The sequence below is a fragment of the Anastrepha ludens genome, chromosome 2 (assembly GCF_028408465.1).
Source record: "Anastrepha ludens isolate Willacy chromosome 2, idAnaLude1.1, whole genome shotgun sequence".
Lineage (NCBI taxonomy): Eukaryota > Metazoa > Arthropoda > Insecta > Diptera > Tephritidae > Anastrepha > Anastrepha ludens.
In genome coordinates this window covers 102222706-102245267 of record NC_071498.1, presented here as the reverse complement: position 1 = coordinate 102245267, position 22562 = coordinate 102222706, and the positions used below count along the sequence as shown (strand labels likewise).

General features: G+C 37.4%; 1 protein-coding gene across 1 annotated transcript in view; it reads right to left on the bottom strand.

The window, feature by feature from the left end:
* Nucleotides 1-21994, bottom strand: part of LOC128871655 (uncharacterized) — a 66498-nt gene extending 44504 nt beyond the window's left edge. The window contains exons 1-7 of the mRNA XM_054113582.1: nt 21311-21994; nt 11764-11949; nt 8888-9368; nt 8665-8818; nt 4989-5070; nt 3635-4895; nt 3286-3556 (exon numbers count right to left, since the gene is read on the bottom strand). Coding sequence (XP_053969557.1) covers nt 3286-3556; nt 3635-4895; nt 4989-5070; nt 8665-8818; nt 8888-9368; nt 11764-11949; nt 21311-21891 — 3016 coding nt within the window. The 5' untranslated portion in view covers nt 21892-21994. The remainder of the gene's footprint in view (nt 1-3285; nt 3557-3634; nt 4896-4988; nt 5071-8664; nt 8819-8887; nt 9369-11763; nt 11950-21310) is intronic.
* Nucleotides 21995-22562: the final 568 nt, after the last annotated feature.

Below are 22562 nucleotides of genomic sequence, written 5' to 3'. Positions count from 1 at the left end.
TCTTATTTACTTATTCATCTGGCGATACCTCAAAGCTGATTTAACCAATTTGACTTAAACTTCGTATTTATAGTCTTATTGACTCAACATACAAGCTGTGTTAAGTAAAATAAAATCGCCCCCCCTTTTTTGATCACTGCACATATTAAGTTGCCATTAAGTAATAATAAAGCTCATTTCTAAAAGCTTTTATTCCATCTTAATAAAATAAAAATGATGACTTTTCGATCAAGTTACATACGAGTATAATCACCTATCTGGGCATAACTTTATAATTCGAAAATATTCAAAATACGCAAAAGCATAATTCTTTTATTGACCTATAAAACCCCACTAAACCATTGCCTAACCACTTTTGCTTTGGTCTGTACACATATTTACATACATTAGTCTATGGTATGTAAGAAAAAATTTGGCGAAAAGTTCATTATATTGAAGCTTTTGCACGAGGAAGCTAACTCAGTTTGCATTAACAGAGAAATTTAAATGGTTTACATGGTGGAAACAGAGTCATTAACATTCTCTCAGATAAGTACTCTGCTAGCAGAGAACTTTAATAAGTAAACTTTTAAGTCTTAACAGTTATCTGCCTGAAGTAATGCATACGTTTCTGATTGAGAACTAGTACGCTTTCATCAAAATTAGACTACTTCAGAATGAGGGAGTGCCAAAGCCGAAAAGTCAGCGCAAAAAATCTCATTTCTCATAATTCCGATTGTGCCTTCGTGTGACGATTATGGCTTCATAAGCAGAATTAGTTTAAGTTGGAAGAAGAGATGATTTAGTTTTACACACACACCAACTAACATTTTTCAGATTTTTTGTCTCGACATTTTAATACCCATAAAAGTGTGAATAAAAAATAATGTTTTTAGGGTCGCTGAATACGAATTTGACTTAAAAATTTCCATAAGAAAAATGGTGAGCCAAATATGGCAACTTAACAAAAAAACAATATGGTGACCGCTATAGATGGAAGTGTTAAGGTTCGAGATCCCGGTCGCGAAACACCAATTGATAGCAAAAGTTTTTTTCTAACGTCGGTCGCTCCTCGGCAGACTATGACAAACCTCCGAGTTTATTTCTGCCATGAAAAAAGCTTTTCATAAAAACCATCTGCCGTTCGGAGGTGGCGTTAAACGATAGGTCCGTGCTTTTGTGGAAAAACATCGAGGTGCACACCACAAATTCTTCGTAAAGTGTTAGTTATGCTCATACACTTACAGACTACACTTTGGTATTAGTGGTATTTTATAACATATACCTATTTATCTGGCTTATAGGTCCGCATTGCCGCTTAGTCTTTGTTTTGTCTCCAATTATGTCTATTTCACCTGTCGATACCATACAAATTCTTGTTTAATCAGAATAAGATGTTGAAAAAAGTGGAGACATACAATATTTTGCAATTCTACGTGGCTGTTTTTTCTACTGGGAAAAAAGGTGTTCAATTACAAAAATTCTTTTAACTTGTGGATAAGTTTCGAGAACATTCATAGATGAGACGTTATGAAAAGTCTTGCGCGCCTATTTTAGAAGACTTGTGGACAAGCCATCCTCTAATTTTGATTACTTTTAGGCTCAATTGCAAAAAGTGTTTAAATATTTCTATGAGCTTCCCTTTTCAAACTCTTTTAAATAATCTTACTAGACCCCCCATATTTTCTGCCGTCTATCTGGTAGCGATTAGGAGCAGTTAATATATACATATAAAGGGCGATTTTTTAGCTATTATCTTTTTAAACAGTTGGTTTAAACAGCTGACGCACGTTTCGTGTTTTGTTTCACTGTCAAACATCTTCAGTTTGGTCAATAATTTAACCATGAAATGTCTTACAAACGAATAACGTTTGAAATTAATAGAATTTTATTATAAAAATGCGTTTTCTGTTAAAAAAGTTTATCACGCGCTTCTTCCATTTTATGGTCAGTTTAATCGACCCACTGAAGCGGCTATTCGAGCTATTGTGACTAAAGTTATAACCAAATTTACATTATTGGACATCAAACCTCCAACACGCTTACGTAGAGTGCGAACTGAAGAAATATCGCAGCTGTATCGGCCAGTGTTAATGATGACCATCAATTATCGATTCGGCGCCGTTCTCAGCAATTGGGCCTCTGCTACTTAACAACGTGGAAAATTTTGCAAAATGATTTTAGCCTTTCAAAATACAAATTGAAGCCGAACGACCTACCGCAACGCAGAATTTTTGGTGAATGGGCTCTTGGAAAGTTGGTCGAAGATTCACTTTTTTATCGAAAAATTGTGTTCAGTGACGAAGCTCATTTTTGGATCAATGGGTACGTAAATAAGCAGAATTGTCGATTTTGGAGTGAAGATCAGCCAGAAGAATTGCTAGTGCTACCAATGTATACAGAAAAGGTCACAGTTTGGTGCGGTTTATGGGCTGGAGGTATCATTGGACTGTACTTCTTCAAAAATGCTGCGAATCGTAACGTAACTGTGAATGGTGAGCGCTACCGGGAAATGATATCCAACTTTTTTTGCCCAAAATGCAAGAGCTTGACTTGCATGACATGTGGTTTTAGCAAGACGGTGCCACTTGCCACACAGCACGCGTAACAATGGACTTGTTGAGAGGCGAGTTCGGTGAACATTTTATTTCATGTTCGGGACCTGTCAATTGGTCACCCAGATAGTGCGATATAACGCCTTTAGATTATTTTTTGTGGGGCTATGTAAAAGGTTTAAGTATGTCTATTCAGATAAGCCTGCTTCAATTAACGCATTGGAAGACAACATTGAAGCATTTATATGTGAGATACCGGCCGAAACATTGGAAAGAGTATGCCAGAATTGGACTAAGCGGATGGACCATTTGAAGCGCAGTCGCGGTCAAGATTCGCATGAAATAATCTTCAAACATTCAATTATATGGACTGTACTATCGATTTAAATAAAAATGTCATGCATTTTTCTGAATTTTACGTGTGTTTTTTTGAAAAACTTTCCTATAGCTCTTAAAAAATCACCCTTTAGTATGCAATACATAATCCAACTTCATAGCTCCTTGGTCTGCAATTTAGTTCGTACGTTGCTGAATTGTAGATCGCCTTACGTTCTTCCCAAAATATTACTGGAATAATCGGAATAGAAATAAGAATTACCCTTCACTGGGTAATATGTAATCTTGTCTGATGCGCACAAAATTTATCACGACAATGGAATTTTTAAAATTCTTTTTAAATTTAATTAAATTAAACAATAATTATTTCTTTATAAAAGAAGTTAAAGGTAAACCAACAAACTCATCCCTCAACCCTTCTTGATAAGCACATTGCGCAGGAACTTCCCCGCCACACGAAACATGTGCCCAATCTGTGCGGCGCTGCTGCGCACACCCAAAGATGCCGCATACGTAGATTGTTGGCGTCGCTTCAACCATTCGTAAATTTGATTGTTGAATTTCTCAAGAAACGTCTCACTGATTTTAACCTTCTTACCAATGCGAATCGAATCGGCTGCAATGATGCTTTTTTCGCGACCGACCTTCTGCAGTTCTATGTCAATCTTATTACGTAAATCTAGGAACTGCAAAATAAAAAAAAATAAAATAATTTATTAGTTATCTAAATATTTATGACTGAATTGTGTGCATTTATCAATTACCTGACTATGATAGAGTCTCGTCATGTATTCGGCGATGCGATTGAAGTTTTCAACAAACATTTGCGAACGGCAGAGCACGCGGTAATTGCTCTCAAAGAACTCCCACATCACTGGACGTGCAGCAAGATTACTTTTGAACAAATAGAACAAATACATCATGGATTCGCTGTCATTCATAATGCTTTTGGTGGAATTCTCGCCCAGCAAGAGGTTGAGATATTGCCGAAGATGCGTTTGGCTCTGGGTGCAACGCAACGAATAAATCAGATCATCGTACCACAGTGTTTCGCGCTCCGCTTTGGCAAACAAATCCAAAATATCATTGAACTCCTCGTCGCTAAGATACTTCACGCCCAAACAGAGTATGGTCTCATACATGGCATAATAGTTCATGTCGCTGTCGAGTTTCACACTGCCGAATATATACTCGTGCGCCAGATTATGTGTGTAGTCCAGACATTCCTTCAGATCGACCAAGCAAGCCATTTCCATGATCTTTTGTCTCGCCAACAGCTCGGTGTTAGTGAGGTTTTCATTTAGCGGCATTTCGAATAGTCGTTTGAACATTGGTCTGATCAATTCGCGCACAAAGTGATGGTACATCTTGTGTGAGAGAGTTCCAAAGAGATTCTTGCTTAGAAACACGATTGTGTCGGCTACTTGATTCCACGGTATAAGATTCTCCTCATATTGCAGATATTGTAGCAATTCGAATATCACATCCACTGATTGTATTTCGTTGTTCTCAATGAGTGGTCCTAAATCTTGAAAGATGGCAGCGCGATTAAGTGGATGTATGAGTGTGTGATTGTCGTGCAATTGCTTCGCAATCAGCCAAAGATTCGCATCATTGTAGAGTACATGGTAAAAGCCCGTCTGCTGCTTGTTAACAATGAGCCAATCATCTAATCGTAGTTCGATGCCTAAATCGCTTGCATTCAATGTCACCTCAGCCACGGGTGGCATAAAGTAATCGACGCTTGTACGCTCAAAATTTGGCGCGGAAGCGCTTGCGAAGTTCAAAGGTATCCACCAGTATTCGCGTGAGTTCTGGTTCTTTGAACGTTGTCTTATAGTGATAGTATTCTGTTCGTAGTCCCTTGAAATGCTGACTATAGGAATCCATTCGCTGTGCGTCCATGAGAGCATAATACTGCGTACAGAGTGCTGACTCCATGCTAGCTGGCTGAAAGAGGGGTCTTCAGCAACGGCAGATTGCACTGCGTCGAACAAATCCAACTCATTGGCCACAGTAAATTGACTTGAGAGAGGGGAAAACTTTTTCATATAAAATGTTATTGACCAGTTCGAGATGTGTTAATGAAATATTGTTGTGTATTGAAGAAAAACTTACTATTTACGCAAATAATTGCTAACGCCACGTACAAAAGTCTTCTGGTTAAAAGCGTGGTGGAACATCTTGATTACACAGGCAGCTGGAAGAAGATGAAATGAAATGTAAAAAAAAACTTTTAAAAGTAAAAATGGTCGATTATGAAGCTCTAAGCAATAAGAAAGAACGCTTATTTCCCGCCAAGGTTAACAAATATGAATATGTGGCTATGAATAAGCTCATATAAATTCTAACAGGAAATCGTAACACTAACCACCCTAACGGCAATCATTAAGAATACTCTAAGATGTATGAGTAATTTCTATACATACAAAAACAGTAATGACTCAGATGCTTCAGGCTAAGCCTGGCAAATCGGTTACGTATTCAAAGGGCTTTTTATTTTTTTCCAGGAAAATCAAGAACACAGGAAACAAACTAGACTCACCAGTTAAATACCATATCTCGACATTCTTGTGAGAAATGCTACAGGTTATTGTCATGACACCCAGCTATATGTCGACGTCTATGAAGGATTTGCTCACCAAAGTCAACTTTTATGCAGCCTATGTATCATTTTTCAAGCGAAATGTGGGATTTTGAAGAATATCGGTCGAACTCTCTATGCACCATTTTTTTATGTTTTATCTTTTGTTGATCTTTTACCGAATTATAGTTTTATTTCGCCTTTGAACGACAGAGAAGTTTTTATGTGAATGTTTTAAAATACATAGCAGAAATACACTCGCAGCTTTGTTATCTCCTGCAGTAGGTGAACGGTGTAATTTGGTGTTTGATGTCCAAAACTGGTTTCGAAACAGCGCACTATGGTATGGTGGGCACGCACAAACCTATTCGACTACGGTAGCTGCCAAAGAAAATAGCCATTGTGGGTCCTCATGGCCAATCATGACTATAATTTTAATCTCGACTATATTATAGCTAAAGATGTTGAGATACTACAGATATTTACATAGTATCGATATTTGAGTTTGGATATGGGATGTATCGGTATTCGATGCCATTCTGGATATTTCCTTTCGACCCTGTATTAAATTCTGCCTCGTCATTACTCGAGCCATCACGATATACTATTAGTATCGGTGCCTTCAATATATCAAGAAGGGACACGAAAGTATTTTCATACCATACCAACTTTTGTACTGGCCTTATATAATCTTTCTATTCTCTAATACTGGAACGAAATCATACCATTTGCCGTTCGCGGTCGGCCTAAAGCTGTAGATCTCTCCATTTGTAAAAGGACGTCAAGACCCACACCACAAATAGAAGAAGGAGCTCATGTGTAAGGGGTGTAAGCACCAATTATATATACAGGGTGCATACGGTGTTTGATGACATGCAAATATGTGGCTATAACTTCCCGAAATGATTATTTCAAAATCAAAGAACACCCTTGCGAAAGAGCTCAATATTGTCCATGAAGATTTCCGGAATAAATCCTACGTTATGCGCACAGTTTATGCCAGAGCAAACACGAGAACAACGAGTTATCCGATCAGAACGCATTCTAAACAAAATTGAACACCTTGCAGCGCCTGAGATGTTATGGTTCTTTTATGAAGAAAAACATTTTTGATCAAGACAAAAAAACTAACCCCATACAGAGATTCCTGTTATCAGGTGTTGCAGCTTAGGTGTTGCAACATAATACATTTTATATACATATGTCACCACACTTCTTTATGTAAGGATTTTGATCGGAATTGATCGTTCGGGTGGGTGGTAGGAGTTCAAGGTAGTCAATTCCTTTGTAATCCCAGCAAAGTGATAACAAAATCTTCTTTTGATGAAATCAGCTTTTGAAGTTGTTTGAGTTGGTTTACCTGGCCTGCTCCACGATCTCTTCCGCTTGATATTGTTGTAAATACCCTTTTTTCATCGCCAGTTATCAGTCGTTTTAAAAATGGATCATTTTCATTACGCTTCTTTAGCAAATCGCAGCTGTTAATGCGTTGCGTTAAATCCGTTTCTTTCAGTTCGTGAGGAACCCATGTATCAAGTTTTTGAACATAGCCAAGTTGTTGTAAGTGATTTTCAATGCATGTATGTGATACATGAAGCTTCTCTGTAACCTCCCGTGTTGTACTATGATGATTCAAATCGATTATTGCTTTGATTAGGCCGTCATAAACTTCAACTGGACGGCCAGAGCGTTTTTCATCTTTGAGTGAAAAATCACAAATTTTGACAATGCCGTTCTTTTAAGGCTTCGTCACCATAAACAGCACATAACTTGTTATGAGTTTGAGATGTGGTTTTCCCTTTGCCGAAATAAAAAAACAAAATAATATACGACGAAAATGTTCCTTTTGATTTTCCATTTTTCAAAGAACGCCAAACGAAAACTACGCAACCGATCAAACAACTTTTTTTACTGATTGACAGCTGAATTGCCTACTATCAAATAACAAAATGGGTTTTACATTTGTACTACGTCTGTAAACCTAAAAATTCAACTGAAGCCATCTATGAGTGAAACCCGCAATTACTTAGTTGCCAACCCAGTAGATTAAATTATGTTTCTTTTATCAGGACGCCTGTTATAATAATCATATTGCTTAAGATTCAAAAGGTCTTCTTCCGGTCTGCTCTACGCTCGTTACACGTTAGGTATCCTCGTACATTTCATGGTGTGTGCTAATAAATTTAAATTCCCTGGAGACAAGGAGAGAGAAATTTAATGGATCTATAGATCTATGGCCCAATCACAAAAATCTCGGAACCAATGGCCTAGCATCTTTCAGGCGGAAATTCAAGCAATTTCAATCTGTGCGAGAATTAATCATATGAGGTGCATCAAGGGTGCATACCTAGCTATATACTCGGACAGCCGAGCTGCATTAAAAGCACCCACCAGCCCCACATCCTGGGAACCGAAACTAGTGTAGAAATGCCTTAATAACCTAAACCAACTTAGTGCAACAAATAAAATTATATTTTGCTGGATTTCGGGTCACTCTGGAATAAAATGTAATGGAATTGCTTACGAACTCGCTAGGGCGTGGTCAAAGATCTTTTAAGTCGAAGTGTCGGCCATTGGGCACACTACATATACAAAATTATTACTATGCCTTTAATAAATAATATTACCACTGGGCTATAGACAAAACGTATCTCCTTGATTTTAATACGCTACTAAAGGTTTTACGTGAACCTATCCATATAAGCTTCGAAAAAATGGTGGATGCTTTAAATGCTCCTTTAGCAAGAGTTGCTACAGATTTTAAACGCGTTCAAAGCGATCAGATTTTTCAGTAAGAAAATATGATGTTTTGAATATAAAAATTATTTTTGTATTCATAAAGTAAATTCCGCAAATAAACAAGAAGTTAAATATATAGGCAAGCATATAAAACTGATCCGGAATTAATATTTGTAAGAATTATTAAAAAACCAAAGGCTGGTGACCTGAAAAATCTACTAAATATTTAAATCTAATCTTAAAATATCTAGGATTACCAGAACTGATCTACAAACCATATTGTTCCACAAAAAATACAATAAACTTCTGCGATTTAATAACATTTCGCGACAATTCGTGGTTTGTTTCATCTGCGGTAAGAAAGCTTAGCGCGTGAATGAGAAAATTACAAATGAATTAGGCGATGCGTTCGGCTGATAAATTCAATAAAATATGTATGTTTTCCTCTTTTTCATCGTCTTGAAAACTCACCTCTTTGGTAGGATATGATATCGAAAACAGAAATAATTTCTGACTCTTTCTCTACGTAGTAGGTCATCGGACGTACGGTCATGTAGTTGTAACTGTAGGCGCGCTCAGCTATATCGGTCAAAAAGAAATCCATGGTTTTATATTCGGGATAAAGCTAAATAAACATATCGGAAATGGTGGTTAATTATTAATTACCCAAATACCATTAAGCGCAATCACCTACCAAATCCGTAACTACATAACCGAAATATGTGGCAAAGCCCTCATTCAACCATGCGTATGTCCACCATTGTGGCGACACTAAGTTACCGAACCATTGATGCGCGATTTCGTGATTTTGTGTTAGTATGTCCTTCAATTTCTTATGTAAATCCGCAGCATCCCGTTGCACCAAATTGTCCTCTTTGTAGGTAATTAGACCCCAGTTTTCCATGGCTGAGCCAAAATTTTTCTTCAATGCAATGTGATCTAATTTCGCTAGCGGATAATCTATGCCAAAGTAGTCTTCCAACATGGCGACCGTGTGCACTGCATTCTTCAAAGCTTTGCGCCCCTTATCGGTGATGCGAGGTGAGGTGAATATGCGTTGGACGACACCGCGATATTCCTCCGAAATGTACACGAAATCGGAGATGACAAATGCGACCAAGTAAGTGGAAATGGCGGGCGTGGTGTGGAACGTGGTTGTCACCATTGATGTATCGCTGAGCGCAATGCAAATAGGTAAGCAAAAAATGATTGTTAAATAATATGCGTCAGTATATGCGCACATACAGCATTGGCCAAAAGTTTGATATTTCTTATTTACTTTTTTCAAATTGTAATATTTTAAACGAGGATAAAATATTATATTTTTAGGTTTATTTCTTTTTATTTATACCTCAAATATTTATAAAAATATTCAACGAACGCTGCGTTTTATAAATCAAAATTAAAGTAATAAAAAATTTGAAAAAAATTTAAATAACAAAACTAAAGCACCTCTTTTTATGACAAACAAAATTATTGAATTCAGTAGTGGAAAAGTTTTTCTTGTACTTGGGCTTACAGACGATATTAAATTATGAATCATATACAGTCCGTGTCAGAAAAAAGAAACCGCGATTATTCATGAAGTATAAAATATATATATTTAAAACTTTTTTGACATGAAAGTATGTAGAAAACTACGAGTCGCAATTACTCAATAAGCCGTGTAGTCTTCATCGTTGTCGAGTATAGCCAGGCATCTGATTCATTCTTTGGACCAGCTTTTCTGTGTAACTCGTCGACAAAGAGGAGCAGATTTTGCGAACTTGCCGCACGAGTTGCTTTAAATCATGGACTGGCCTTCCGGCAAGATGCGTTTTCATAGTTCCCCACACATTTTCAATGGGGTTGGCGTCTTGGGACTGGGAAGGTCAGTCCATTACTGTGATGCCATTTTCTTGTTTTGTTATTTTTCAATGTGTTTTTCTGAGAGCAGTGGTTTTGATGATGTGGGACGGTAGGATATGTTCGCTTCCTTCAGTCGACGTTCGATAGTGTTGATACTCACGCCTATTCCATTTTTAGCAAGATCTGATCGGGCTTGCCGTAGGGGTCTCGCTTAAAAAGTTGGACGATCACTTTATCCTGCTTTTTTGTCATCACTCGCTTCAAGCCGCGCTCAGAAAAGTGATCAACATTTTTGTACACTTTATACCGCTGATTCCACATCACAACAATTTTTTTTGATTTTTTAATAATTTTTGCAGACGCGACGTAAGATAATTTCGGTCCTTTCGAATGTGTGCATAAAAATACCGCCTCAAAACGCTTCACGTATTTCTCACTCATTTTTGTTTGGATGCGTTTACGGGAAAGTTTCGAAAGATACTAGCCTGAGTTAGCACTGGCGTGGTGGCCCTTGAGTGGAACTATTACGCAATTAAAAACAGATCGAATATATCTTGAAGTTACAAGAGAAAAATCGATTATTTTCTTCTGGCACAGACTGTAGGTAACTTTCCAGGTTACTTTTGGAATTTTAATCAGCTCTTCCGGGATCTTGGATAGACTCCTGCAAGTTCTAAAAACTTCTATTGCATTGGCATTGCAACGCCACAGATAAAATGAGAAGCTCGGCCAAACATCTAACAGAAGTCTACGCGCCAATAACTTATTTATTTTTGTTTTTTATTTGTTCAAATAAGCAGTCCAATGCCATTCCTTTTGTGCATTACGTAAAGTTGCTTGGAAGTACTTGGGACCCCATAATCCCCTTTTTTATTTCAGCGCAAGTCCTATACTTTATGGAAACTCCATCCGTGGTGGGCTTAATCAAATGCAAGTAGTAAAGGCTTTTGCTCTGTTACCCACTGACTATTTACTCTTCATATCATGAACGTTTCCTCAATATACTTGAATTAATATTCCATATATTAATATAAATGATTTTTTTAAGGCTTAGTAAGATTGTAGGACCATTTTTAATTCTGCTTTTGCTCAATCAGCCTTCGTGGCCAAAAGTTTTAGTTCACCTTTAGCGAGAATGTGCGACATGTCCTAAAAAATTTTAAAACTACGCAAGAATGAACTAATCAGGGGATTTAATATTTTCCACCTAATTCATATAGTGCTAAGCGTTCTTTCATTGACTGATAATTTTATTTTTAAATTCTTTATTTGTTTCACACCACTTATAATATATGTAAGGCAATAACGTCGATTTCAAAAAGAAATTTTTATATGAAAAATATACAAAGGTGGCGCTTAATACTGTACGTCTGTATGCTGTTATGAAGAATAGTTTACAGAATGTGCCAAACGGGTGAGCAGATATTGCGGTTTATTAATCCTTTGTTGTTGTATGTCTACTCTCAGCCGCCAAAGCTTTTTTACCATTGCGATCGTATGTCTACTCTCAGCATCACAGCAAGGAGCCATACTAATTTTATACTGTATTTATTTGTAGAATTGATGAATCTTGTTTATCCTTCACAATCTTACTTGCTATGTATCACTGCTCCTTCAATGGAAATTAATTCCGATCAGTACGACACCCATGTCCAAATTTAATACGGCCGCAAAGGGTTAATTGGTTGTATGTGTATTCATTATTCAATTGTGTCTACTTACTTGTCATCGAGTGCTGCATTTGCGTCAATATTCAGTTCAATTTGACGCACCATCATATTTGAGATGGCTGTGTAATAATTGCTGTGCGTGAGGCTGATAGTGAAGTTTGCCTTGAATGATGGCTCATCGTAGCAGGGGAAGGCCAAGCGAGCACTGGTCGGCTCGAATTGCGTAGCCGTCACATAACTATTGAGCGCGTGGAAAATGTGATGGAAAGAAAGAAAAGAAGTTTTAATAACGAAAAGTCATTCGCGTGTTAGTTGAGGAAGAGTCACACAAGGAGCGATAGGAAGGTTTCATTGATTTTCATATGTATATAAAACTTAACTTATATGACTTAACTTACTATATATGACTCCTGAATTTCTAAGCCAAACTGAGTCGAGAAAAAAAATTTTTGTGTGTCTCAAATTGATTGGGGAAAATTACATCAATAAGGAATTTGAAAAAGTTAATTTAAACTTTTTTTAAAGAAATTTTGTTACTGCGATTTTCACTATGGATACAAATATCGAACAAAGAATTTGTCGTGAATTTTGTGTTTTGAACGGGATTTCGTATGCCAAATCGTTGAAAATGTTGCAGAAAGCAGAAAGGAAATAGTGCTGGAAAACAATCATTTAAGCGTGAGGGAGATAGCTCGTGACCTAAACGTGTCTCGGGAATCATCATTTCACACAATCGATTGGCAGCTCGACTCAGTCGAAGACACTTGAATTTCTTTCAAAAAATTCATCGAAAGAAGGTGGCTGAAAACGTGCTTGAACAAGTGAATTCGGGCCAAACGTTTATTAAACGCTTCATAACAGGTGATGAGACGTGGCTATATGAGTTTGACATGCAAACCAGTCAACATGCAACTGAATGTCAAACGTGAAAGTCATGCTACTCGTTTTTTTTAATTATCATGGTGTTGTACACTCGGAATTTGTTCCAAATAGTTCTACGATAAATAAAGAGAGAATGTGCGTATGAAACGGCCCAATTTATGGAAAGAAAAATCATGGATCTTGCACGATAACGCACCGTCTCATAAGGCTCATATTGTGAACACTTTTTTTACCAAAAATTCGACAAATTTCATTGAACAACCACCGGATTTAGGCCCCTGTGAGAAACAAGTTCTTTACCCAAAACTTAAATTTCCACTCCGCAGACGCTGCTTTGAGTCGATAGAGACCATTAAGGAGACTTCGCTGCAGGAACTGAAGTTGATCTCTTTAAACGCGTTTAAAATGTGATTTGATGACTAGACTAATCCTTGGCATATGTAAATTGCTTCAAATGGAGTCTATGTTGAAGGCGACAAAATAAATGTTGATGATTAAATAGTCATTTTGGGTCTTATTGAACCATTCCTGGCAGAATGTAAATAATATTGTAGTAAAAACATAAATAATTATTTACTCGTTTTCACAACTTCTTATTCTAGAATTACACTGGAAATAATAGAATTAATAATTTTGTATCTGTATCGTACCCAATGGCCCACACTTCGACCATTCATGTACTACTAAATGTTTTATAAATAGTTAATACTAGTCCTGTTGGCTGACATTAGAGCCTTAAATGTATTACATCAGATTCTACAATATTTAACCTAGATTTTCCCTGCCTTTGAAATTGATCGAAAGTCAAATTCTTTCAGTAAATTTTTCGCCTTGGCGACAAACCTCAGAATATCTGCAACCGGAGCACTGCTGAAAGATGTGCAGTCTTGTATTTGCCTAGGCAATACAGGACGAGCCCGCTCTAGCGAGTTCATCAACAATTTCATGACCTTTTCTTTCAGAGTGGCACGGAACCCAGAACAATTTTATTTGTTGCACTTTGTTTGTTTAGTTCGCTAAGGAATTCGTACACTAGTTTCGATTCCACAGGATGTCTGCACCCTTGTTACCGCTCATAAGATTTATTGTCGCACAGATTGATATTGTTTGAATTTTAGCCAGAAAGACGCTATGCCATTTGCACCATAGCGTCCCGCACCGACTCCAGTATTTGTGTTCGAGCCCTCTGTGAAGCATTCGAGACTTCTGGGATCCACCCCATGCCCTCCTAGTTTCCATTCATAGCGTTTTGAGATTATGATTTCATGCCTATGGTTAAAACACATTTTGGACTCATATAGTCCGTTAATGAACAAATTATGTTCTGATTCGGTATATCTATTATGATGAATTTAAGACCAGGCGTTTGACTAAGATAACATCTAGATGTTTTACTTTATTGGAGTAGCTAAACTGGACTAGAAGGCCCAACATTAATTTCTTTGTAATAATAACGTTGATTGTCTTGCTAGGATTAATAGACAATGTTCCAGCCCGACACCAGTCAGATATAAGGATCAGCGCTTGGTTCATGATGTTGGAAATTGTACCTCGAAATTTTCTTGATACCAGGACTGTAAAATAGTCAGCTTATCCACTGGCATCGAAGTCTGCCTCGTATCGTTTTATTATGAGATCATCAATGACTAAAGGTCACAGAAGTGGTGGCAAAGCACCTCCTCGGGGACATCTTTTCATTGCCTTGATTGAGACAGTTTTAGCCGCATTGTTTACATCCACTCGGCGTTACACTCGAAATACTCTTTCAAAGAAATTTGAACACCAGTTTTTTTATCGAGATTTACAGGTAAATTTATGGTAAATTTTTCTTAAAAAAAAATAGCTGTGAGGCAAAGGAACATATCTATATACATATAGGGCGAACGTCTTTAGTGATCTAGAATCACTTTGGAAAAAAAAAATGTTTAACTCTAGACGTCTATGGGTGACACGGGAACGAAAGGATTTTGTGAAGCATTTTGTGAAAAATCATTTTTTTTGGTATTTGTTTTTTATGGAAGTTTTGCTGCTTGCCTTCAAATACCCCTCTAATAACGGTTGAGTAATAACCACTCTTTGACTATAAAATTGCTTTGAAGGATCCTGCAAAACATAAGTACATACATCTTTCTTTTGTTTTTTTTTTGTCAAAAATCTGACGTTCGGACACCAAAATTTTATTTTTTAATGTGCACCAAAAATGCAGACCGCGTGAAGCAATAGAAAATGAAGCCTACAAAAACTTATCTACTCGTACTACATCTTCTTTATGTTAAACATTTTTTTTGTAAGAATAGTAGTTAATGCTTTAATGCTTGGATCTTCACTAGATCATAAAATGAGATGTCCAAGAGCCTTCTCGGTACATGACCACACTTCATTAAATCATATAATAATACCAATGGCCAATGAACAATTTTTGAATAATTTTTAGAACAACAGAAGACAAACTTTGAAGCAAATTTCTTTTCACGTAGAGAAACTCGTCGCCAAATCAATGAAACGGAAAAAGCTGTGATCTATTTTTTTAATTAGATGAAAACTATGGTAATCCTCTAAAAAATGTGAGAGAAATACAACTGTCGTTAAAGAAGAGGTCACTGAAAGTCAGTTAAGCGCATCGAATGTAATGCCCAGATTAAAATTTTCTAGCGGAAAAATAAGAGCACAAAAAATGTTAGCTGCAGATAGATATAAAGTGAAAAAACTTACTCTTTCACATAGAGTAGACAGACCTAAATTCGCAAAGAAGTGTATGGGTTAGACTGGAATCAGTCATAATATTATTTTTTCGGTTGCCAGGAAAGTGTATTTGGACGAACCCAAAATTTAACTATTACAGAAATGGTCTTGGTCAGAATCCTAAATTTGGAAGAATTTCCATCGTGTATAAGGAGCATTTTCTTTATCATAGAAAGCAGACATTATACATTCCTACTGACCTAACGTATGAACAAAATTTATTGAATTGCTAGAAGAATCGCTTACCGACTATTTGATGAAAACATTTATATTTCAGCAAAATTATAACTCATTTTTTTGTGATACTTTTTGTCTCTTTTAAATCAAATTACACAATTGGCCTGATCATTTTCACGAGTCTTTCATGAAACCAGTTTTGTACTGGCGCGAAGTATAAGACCTACTAGTGTTAAGCACAAATAACTTTTTTATTTTTTGGCACATTTATTTTTCTCTTTTTGCAGGTTATAATTGAATTGTTGGAAATTTATTATGGAACCATACAGTACAGTATTCTTACACAATTAGCCACACAAATTGATTCTTTAAATAATGTTTTGATTTCGGATGAAGTGCATTTCCATTTAAATGATTATGTTAACAAACAAAACTGTAGAAGGTGGGGCTCTGAAAATCCAAAAGTAACACACCAACATCAGTTGCACCCATCTAATTGTACTGTTTGGTGCGGGGCTATGGCCACTAGAGTTAACGGTCCATATTTCTTCGAAAATGAGAACGAAATGCCCGAATCGATTTCAGGAGCTTCTTACAGAACATTAATTGAAAAACTTTTGCGGCCAATGATGGAGCAGTATCCTAATTTGTGGTTTCAACAAGATGGAGCAACTGCGCATACTGCTAGGCAGTAGCTTTTAGTCATTAGTAGGTCTTATTTGGCCCACCCTGTACATATACGGCCAATGCTATAGAACCTCCCATCCAAGTTAATAGAGCTTCTTATGCGCAGTTAAAGACGTGCGCTGTTTGGCGTTATCTTGAAGGAGCATGAAACCTTTTAAATTTAACAATTCTGGCCACTTCTGATCGATCGCTTTCTTACAGTTGGCAAGGTGGTGAGTTGTTAACAATATGTGTCCGTATTTTGTATTTGTATTTAGTCCACAATATGACCACGCTCTTTTTCAATTTGCATTTCTCTCTTCAAAAATGGATCGACTTCGTTAGGTTTCAACAAAGAGATACAGGCTTGAATTCGGTCGAAAAGGTGTTTTTGCTTGTGTTTTCATTTCATGTGACATCCATTAATCAAGCTTTTTCTTGAAATCAGCTTTATTCAAATGGTTCCTAATGGTTTGCTGTCTAATCTCAGTTTCAGTGCAATCGACTAAATGCTCACATGCCGGTATAACTCCACGATTCCCATAATTTTATTAGCATTTTCGATAAGTAACCATACAGAGCGTGTCTCGTCTGCTCTGTTCATAAAATTAAAACAGAATCCTTGGAACTACTATAAAAACAAACAATTTTGGTTTTTGTCATCTTCTGCGATTTTTCATTTTGGTCGTAGAGATACTGAAGATGGCACAGAAATTGCGCTTCCTTTACACTTATTTTGCAACACCATAACTCAAGGCTAGCTTCATCAAACACAAAACTTTCAAACTAGTTTCTTTTTCAGTGTAATGCCACCTTTAAAACGCCATAAAGTATGATCCTATGCAATTTATAGATAGAGCCCACAAAAGCAAATTAGCTGAAAATGGTCAGAAATTCCTAATAATTATATATATATTCAGCCTAACTAATACCCAGAATTTGTCTATAAAATGACTGTATTGATTGAATAACAAATATGTAAGTTCGTAAACAATCGAACACAATTCGTCACTTAGTATGATTACAGCAGCTGTTTGAACAAGTCGATAACAGTGGGTGTGTGGACGATTTTAACAACGAACTTAATTGCGGCACAACGTTTTTTTCTGAAAATCGTAGACTGACCAGCTGCAATTTTACAAATAATATATTCTTAATAACTTCTATTAAACAAAAACAAAATATTCTGTGTAGCAAATTGCTATGAATTTCACATATTAGCGTCAACTAATCAATTCATCATCACCATAGCAGTTACAGCTTGAGGTGCGCCAGTGTTTCCGTCACAATCGCGCTGCATTTATCAGCCGTAAATGTGCATCAACATCGTCTGCTCATCTTCTTGGCGGACTTCCACGCTTTTTTATTACCCATAGGTAGCACTGAAGCGCCGTTTTGATACCATTATGAGATCTCCAACAGGCAGATATCCCGGCTATCTGAGGAACGCCCCGTGACCTTAATCATCTAGCTGCCAAACCGGGACATTTTCAGAGAAAGTGCTCAACAGTCTCCTTCTCTGAAAGGTCCCCACAGCTTCTGCAAAGGGGGTTAAATGGTAACCCTAGCTTTTCCGCGTGTGTGCCGAACGTCCAGTGACCGTTAAACACAGCGACGAGTTTGGAAATTGAATGGTGAGGATCCAAAGGACTTTCTGAATCCTTCGTATATCGGATTGGGGCCATAATAAAAGAGTCTTTTTTGTAACCCTGTTGTCGCCCATTGTGAGTAGGTGTCCAAACGATCTCAGTCGCTAAGCTTTCGCGAAACTCACCTGACCTGATATGAGCTGTTCGACCTCATTATTGTATTCTTTTCTGTAAAATCTATCAGCTTCCCTTACTGGTCTAAATATCCATCCAAGGATTCTACGCTCAAAGCGAAGAAGATAATTATTTATGTTTGATGTCAGTATGCATGCTTTACAGCCATATGTACATACATATGTACTGTAGATTTGTGGCTTACACGACCTCGAAAATAATTTATTTGTGAGAAGTTTTAGGTGAGCAAAATAACTTTCATTATCAGTTTGTTGTCTATCATTCACGGCGAATAGGGAGTCTGCAACGCTGCTAAGGTTAACACCCAGGTATTTAAAACTCTCCACTTTGAGAAGAATGTATGGGCCGATCTCCACGTTGACGTAGCGTTTGGCGCTTAAATACCTAACGAGGTATTTTGTCTAATCGGCATTAACTTTAAGACCGACAAGCTTTGATTTAGTTATTAACTAGCTTTGCGTTTGTTATCAGCTCCAGCGCACAGTTAGCAAGAGCGCGTTGATTTCTTACAATGATGGGAAGCTCGTCAGCAAAACCACAGATCTGAACGCTTTTCGTGAAAATGGTAGCTCCGGGTTCAAAATCGTTGATTACAAAATTCAAAACTAGGTTAAGTATGACGGTAGAAATTGTATCTCCTTGTTTCACAATAGTGGCAACATCAATAGTGGAAGCCGAACATTGAGGAGGGGGTAAGGAATGCAACAATACCCCTGTATGATAGCAAAGGCGCCATTGGCAAAAGATGGACCCTTTCGCCTAGATTTGTTATGTGGCGTCATTGTCTGGTGGAACTCAAAGGAGAGGACGACATCGGTAAAGAAGCTGGAGATAGTTCAAAGGTCTGCACTCATTGGTATCAGTGGGCGCTTCGAACTAGTCCTATTCTAGCGCCTAATTTAATGTTAAATGTGGTACCTGTAAACATCGCGAGCGAAACTGATGCTGCACCCGAAATCAGGCTGAGAGGCTTGAGCTTCAGGCTCGACCTCACTTACAGACATTCAAATATCCCTAGAAACAACGGATCCCTGACAATGGATCAGTGTATACCCTTGCTTAGTCCAAGCGGTACTTTTTCCACCTATATTCCATCAAGGGAGGAGTAGATTGGGTGGAACTCTTGAATGTTTTATAAGCTGAGCCTAAAAGGCAGATGCCACTGAAATTGTTGCACTCACGCTTGTCTCCTCTTTTATGTATTGCAAACTAATCAATTACTCTCACTATATTTGTATTGTTTTTGTTTATATAGTGTTTTTTTTTTCTTTTAATTTTCACTTTATTCAATGTTTGTTTGCTTTTGTAGCTTAACTCAATTTCCTTACACACGAGTTTCATTGATGGGTGCTAGACTTTATCAGTATCTTGTTTGTTTTGGGTCCAACTTATAAGCGTTGAACTAAACGAAGTATGTATGTGAGTGTTTGTATATTTACACATACTTGCGCAGCACGCGTTATTTAGCTGTCGCACTCAAACAGGCGAGGTTTGGTCTCATTTTTTTCTGTTTTAGGACTTATCTGTATGTAGTACTTATCTTGTGTATATATGTCCATATCACTATATAATTCCATACAAGCCAAGTAAGCAAGTATTTAGATAATAATCTAGTGAAAATGCGTGATTTCCTTTGACCATATCAATATCAACACAAACGTACAGATATACAGTGGTCACACAATTTATTCGTACACTCTCAGTTTATAAACAGATACACCTGATACTTAGCACGATGTATACAAACGAACAAAATTTAGATATATTCGTAAAGAATAACATACTTTCAATTTCATTTCTGGAATTAGAGAACTTAAGGCATTAATGAAATAAGACACAATTTTATGCAAACATATAATATTATTCGTACATAGCTATATAAGGAATATTTGATTAATAACGAAAAAACGAGTATGTAGTACTTTGGTGGGCCGCCTTTAGCTTTAATAACTGCTTCCAAACGTCGTTGCATACTTTTTACCAATACCTTGGTTTCATTAGCTGCAATTTTCTCCCGCTCAACACTTAAAGCTGTCTTTAATAACGACTTTGATGTTATTTTATGCTTTCTGATTCTCTTTTCTAAGAGCTCCTAGACATGCTCAATTGGGTTCAGATCCGGCGATTGAGGTGAATATTTAAGCTGCCTACAGTGGTGAATAAGCCATTTTTACACGAGATAAGATGAGTGTTTAGGGTCATTGTCTTTTTGGAACAAGAGCCCTCTAGTATTCAGACCAAGTTTAATGGCACTATCATGCAAATTATTCCTCAAAATGTTTAAACACAGATGTTTGTCCATTTTATTATCAATAAAAACCATTTTTCCTACTCCAGATGCAACTATGCGCCCCCAAACCATTGCATTTTTTCCTCCATGCTTAACGCTAGGAATACGATTTTTTTCATTCAGTTCTGTATTTTCTTTCCGCCAAACTTGTGGAGGCCCATCTGATCCGGAAACATTAAATTTCGACTCATCACGGAATATATATTAGCATTTGGCGAACTCCAATCTCTTCTCTCTGTTTATTTCTTAAACGTAGGGCTTGCGGCGTGCCACTCTGCTATGATAACCAGCGTTTTGCAGACGAAAACGGACTGCTTATGGGCTAATTTTGTATGCAAAGGCTCTACAATATTTCGGCATAGTATCGGGGAGGTTTTTTTTGGATTTCGCGCAACTGATGGTACCATGTTGTGTTCCGCACGTGAAGTCAATATTTTTCGCCTTCCGGCTTGGTGGTGATTAGCCTCCAATTTTCCAGTTTTAACGTAATTAGCAAAAACACTTTGCACCGTATCATGCGATTTGCTAATTTTTTGTCGATTTCGCCATTTTCAATCGAGATATTACGCGCAACTGAAACTGAATCAGCGAGAAAAACTAAAAAACACCTATATTATTCCGTTTTCAGCAATATTAGTCAAAACACAAACGATTTTTATTGCTACTTTTGTAGCAACAATATCATTAACTGAAAGTGTACGAATAAATGTTTTGCAGCATTTTGCTACGTCTGCCGGCTCTCCTTGGAATCCCTCAGTGTAAGTTGAAATAACGGTAGTGTTGTTTGCGGCAATTCATCAGGAATGTAACATTCTTACAGTTACCTTAAAGAACTAAGCAAATATTTTGCGCAAAGCTAAAGTTGTTTACGTGCTATGCAGGGTGTACGAATAAATTGTGTGACCACTGTACCTAACAAACACATACATTATCGAATTCACCGGACACTTCACGCAAACGGTGGTTACTAACCCATACCTATGTACATACACATACGCTCTGATTTGAGCCGTTCCCGCCATTTCATAATCGTATTTTAGTTTTCACGCACTACTCACACTGTATTATTTTTCTCATCACCGTAGGTCATCCAGTAGATTCCGAAGGTGTCCTCATGCATTAAACCCTTGAATAATATTTCCAAGCGATAGTGTTGACCAGCTTCAAAGGCTTGATAGTTCTCGATCGGGTGTATGATTAAGAAGCTAGTATGCGGATCGTATGTATATGTGAGGTCGTCCAGTTTCTCGTGAGTGTGTAGCTCAAGCATTGAAATCGCAAAATCGCTGAGATTCTTTGCATGCAATACGATTTCGTTGGTGGATTCGCGTATCGCGATTTCAATAGTAACATTACCAACATACTCGAACTCTTCGCGATGTATATTCGATGTAATGTGTAGGTAATAATGTAAGGGATATGTGGTGTTTGGAAGACGAAGCGAACGTGGCAGCCTATTGGCTGTGGAGATATTCGTCGAAGAGTCAACGTCCGCTGTAGGAGAATGCTTTGCAGTGTCCGCCTCGATTGAGATACCGGAACTTATGTCGAAAAATAGTAGCGCAAGCGGAAGCAGCAATAGACTACGGAAGTTGCGGTTTTGCAAACACGATTCACGCGCACATTTGATTCGGAACATTTCACTTGCTTTTACAAAACTGTGCCACAACTGCTTTGCTTAATATTAGTACTTTTTGTTTTAATTATCCCGGTTTTTTGCCGTTGAACTTCCGCTCGTCTCTAGCTGTAAACCCCTACTGAAATGGAAATTTAGTGATCCACCAGCTCTACATATACATAGGTGATAGCTATAACAGAAGCCTGTCTAGACGGTCTCACTCCTCTATCAAGTTGATACGAGTATCGTTCGCTCGTTTGGCAGCAGAAGCATTTGAAACTGATAAGATAACGGTTGAGTATTCAGCGTGCGCAATGCGTTTTTGAGTGCTTTTGTAGAAATCGAAGCTTGTGGGAATATGTATGTACATGTGTATATAGGCCGACGCAGGGTCAAGGCGCTAATTATTAGTTTAGTTACTCAAACGAAGTTTCACTGAGTGAACACAATAAGCATTGTGTGAATTTGAGAATATAAATAAAAGATTTTGAGACTTCATTTGTGCTGAGAATAATCATCTGAGATAAAGTGAAAAGCCTGAATATTTCGTTAAGGCTATAAAGCAAGCAGTACTAGCTCGAGTATTTGCTCTTTAGCAGGCTTTATTTGATATATGTAGGTATGTACTTCAACCGAAATTGAAAATTGAAGTGAGTGAATGCCAATCCCTGAATCTTGGGACTCGGCGTATT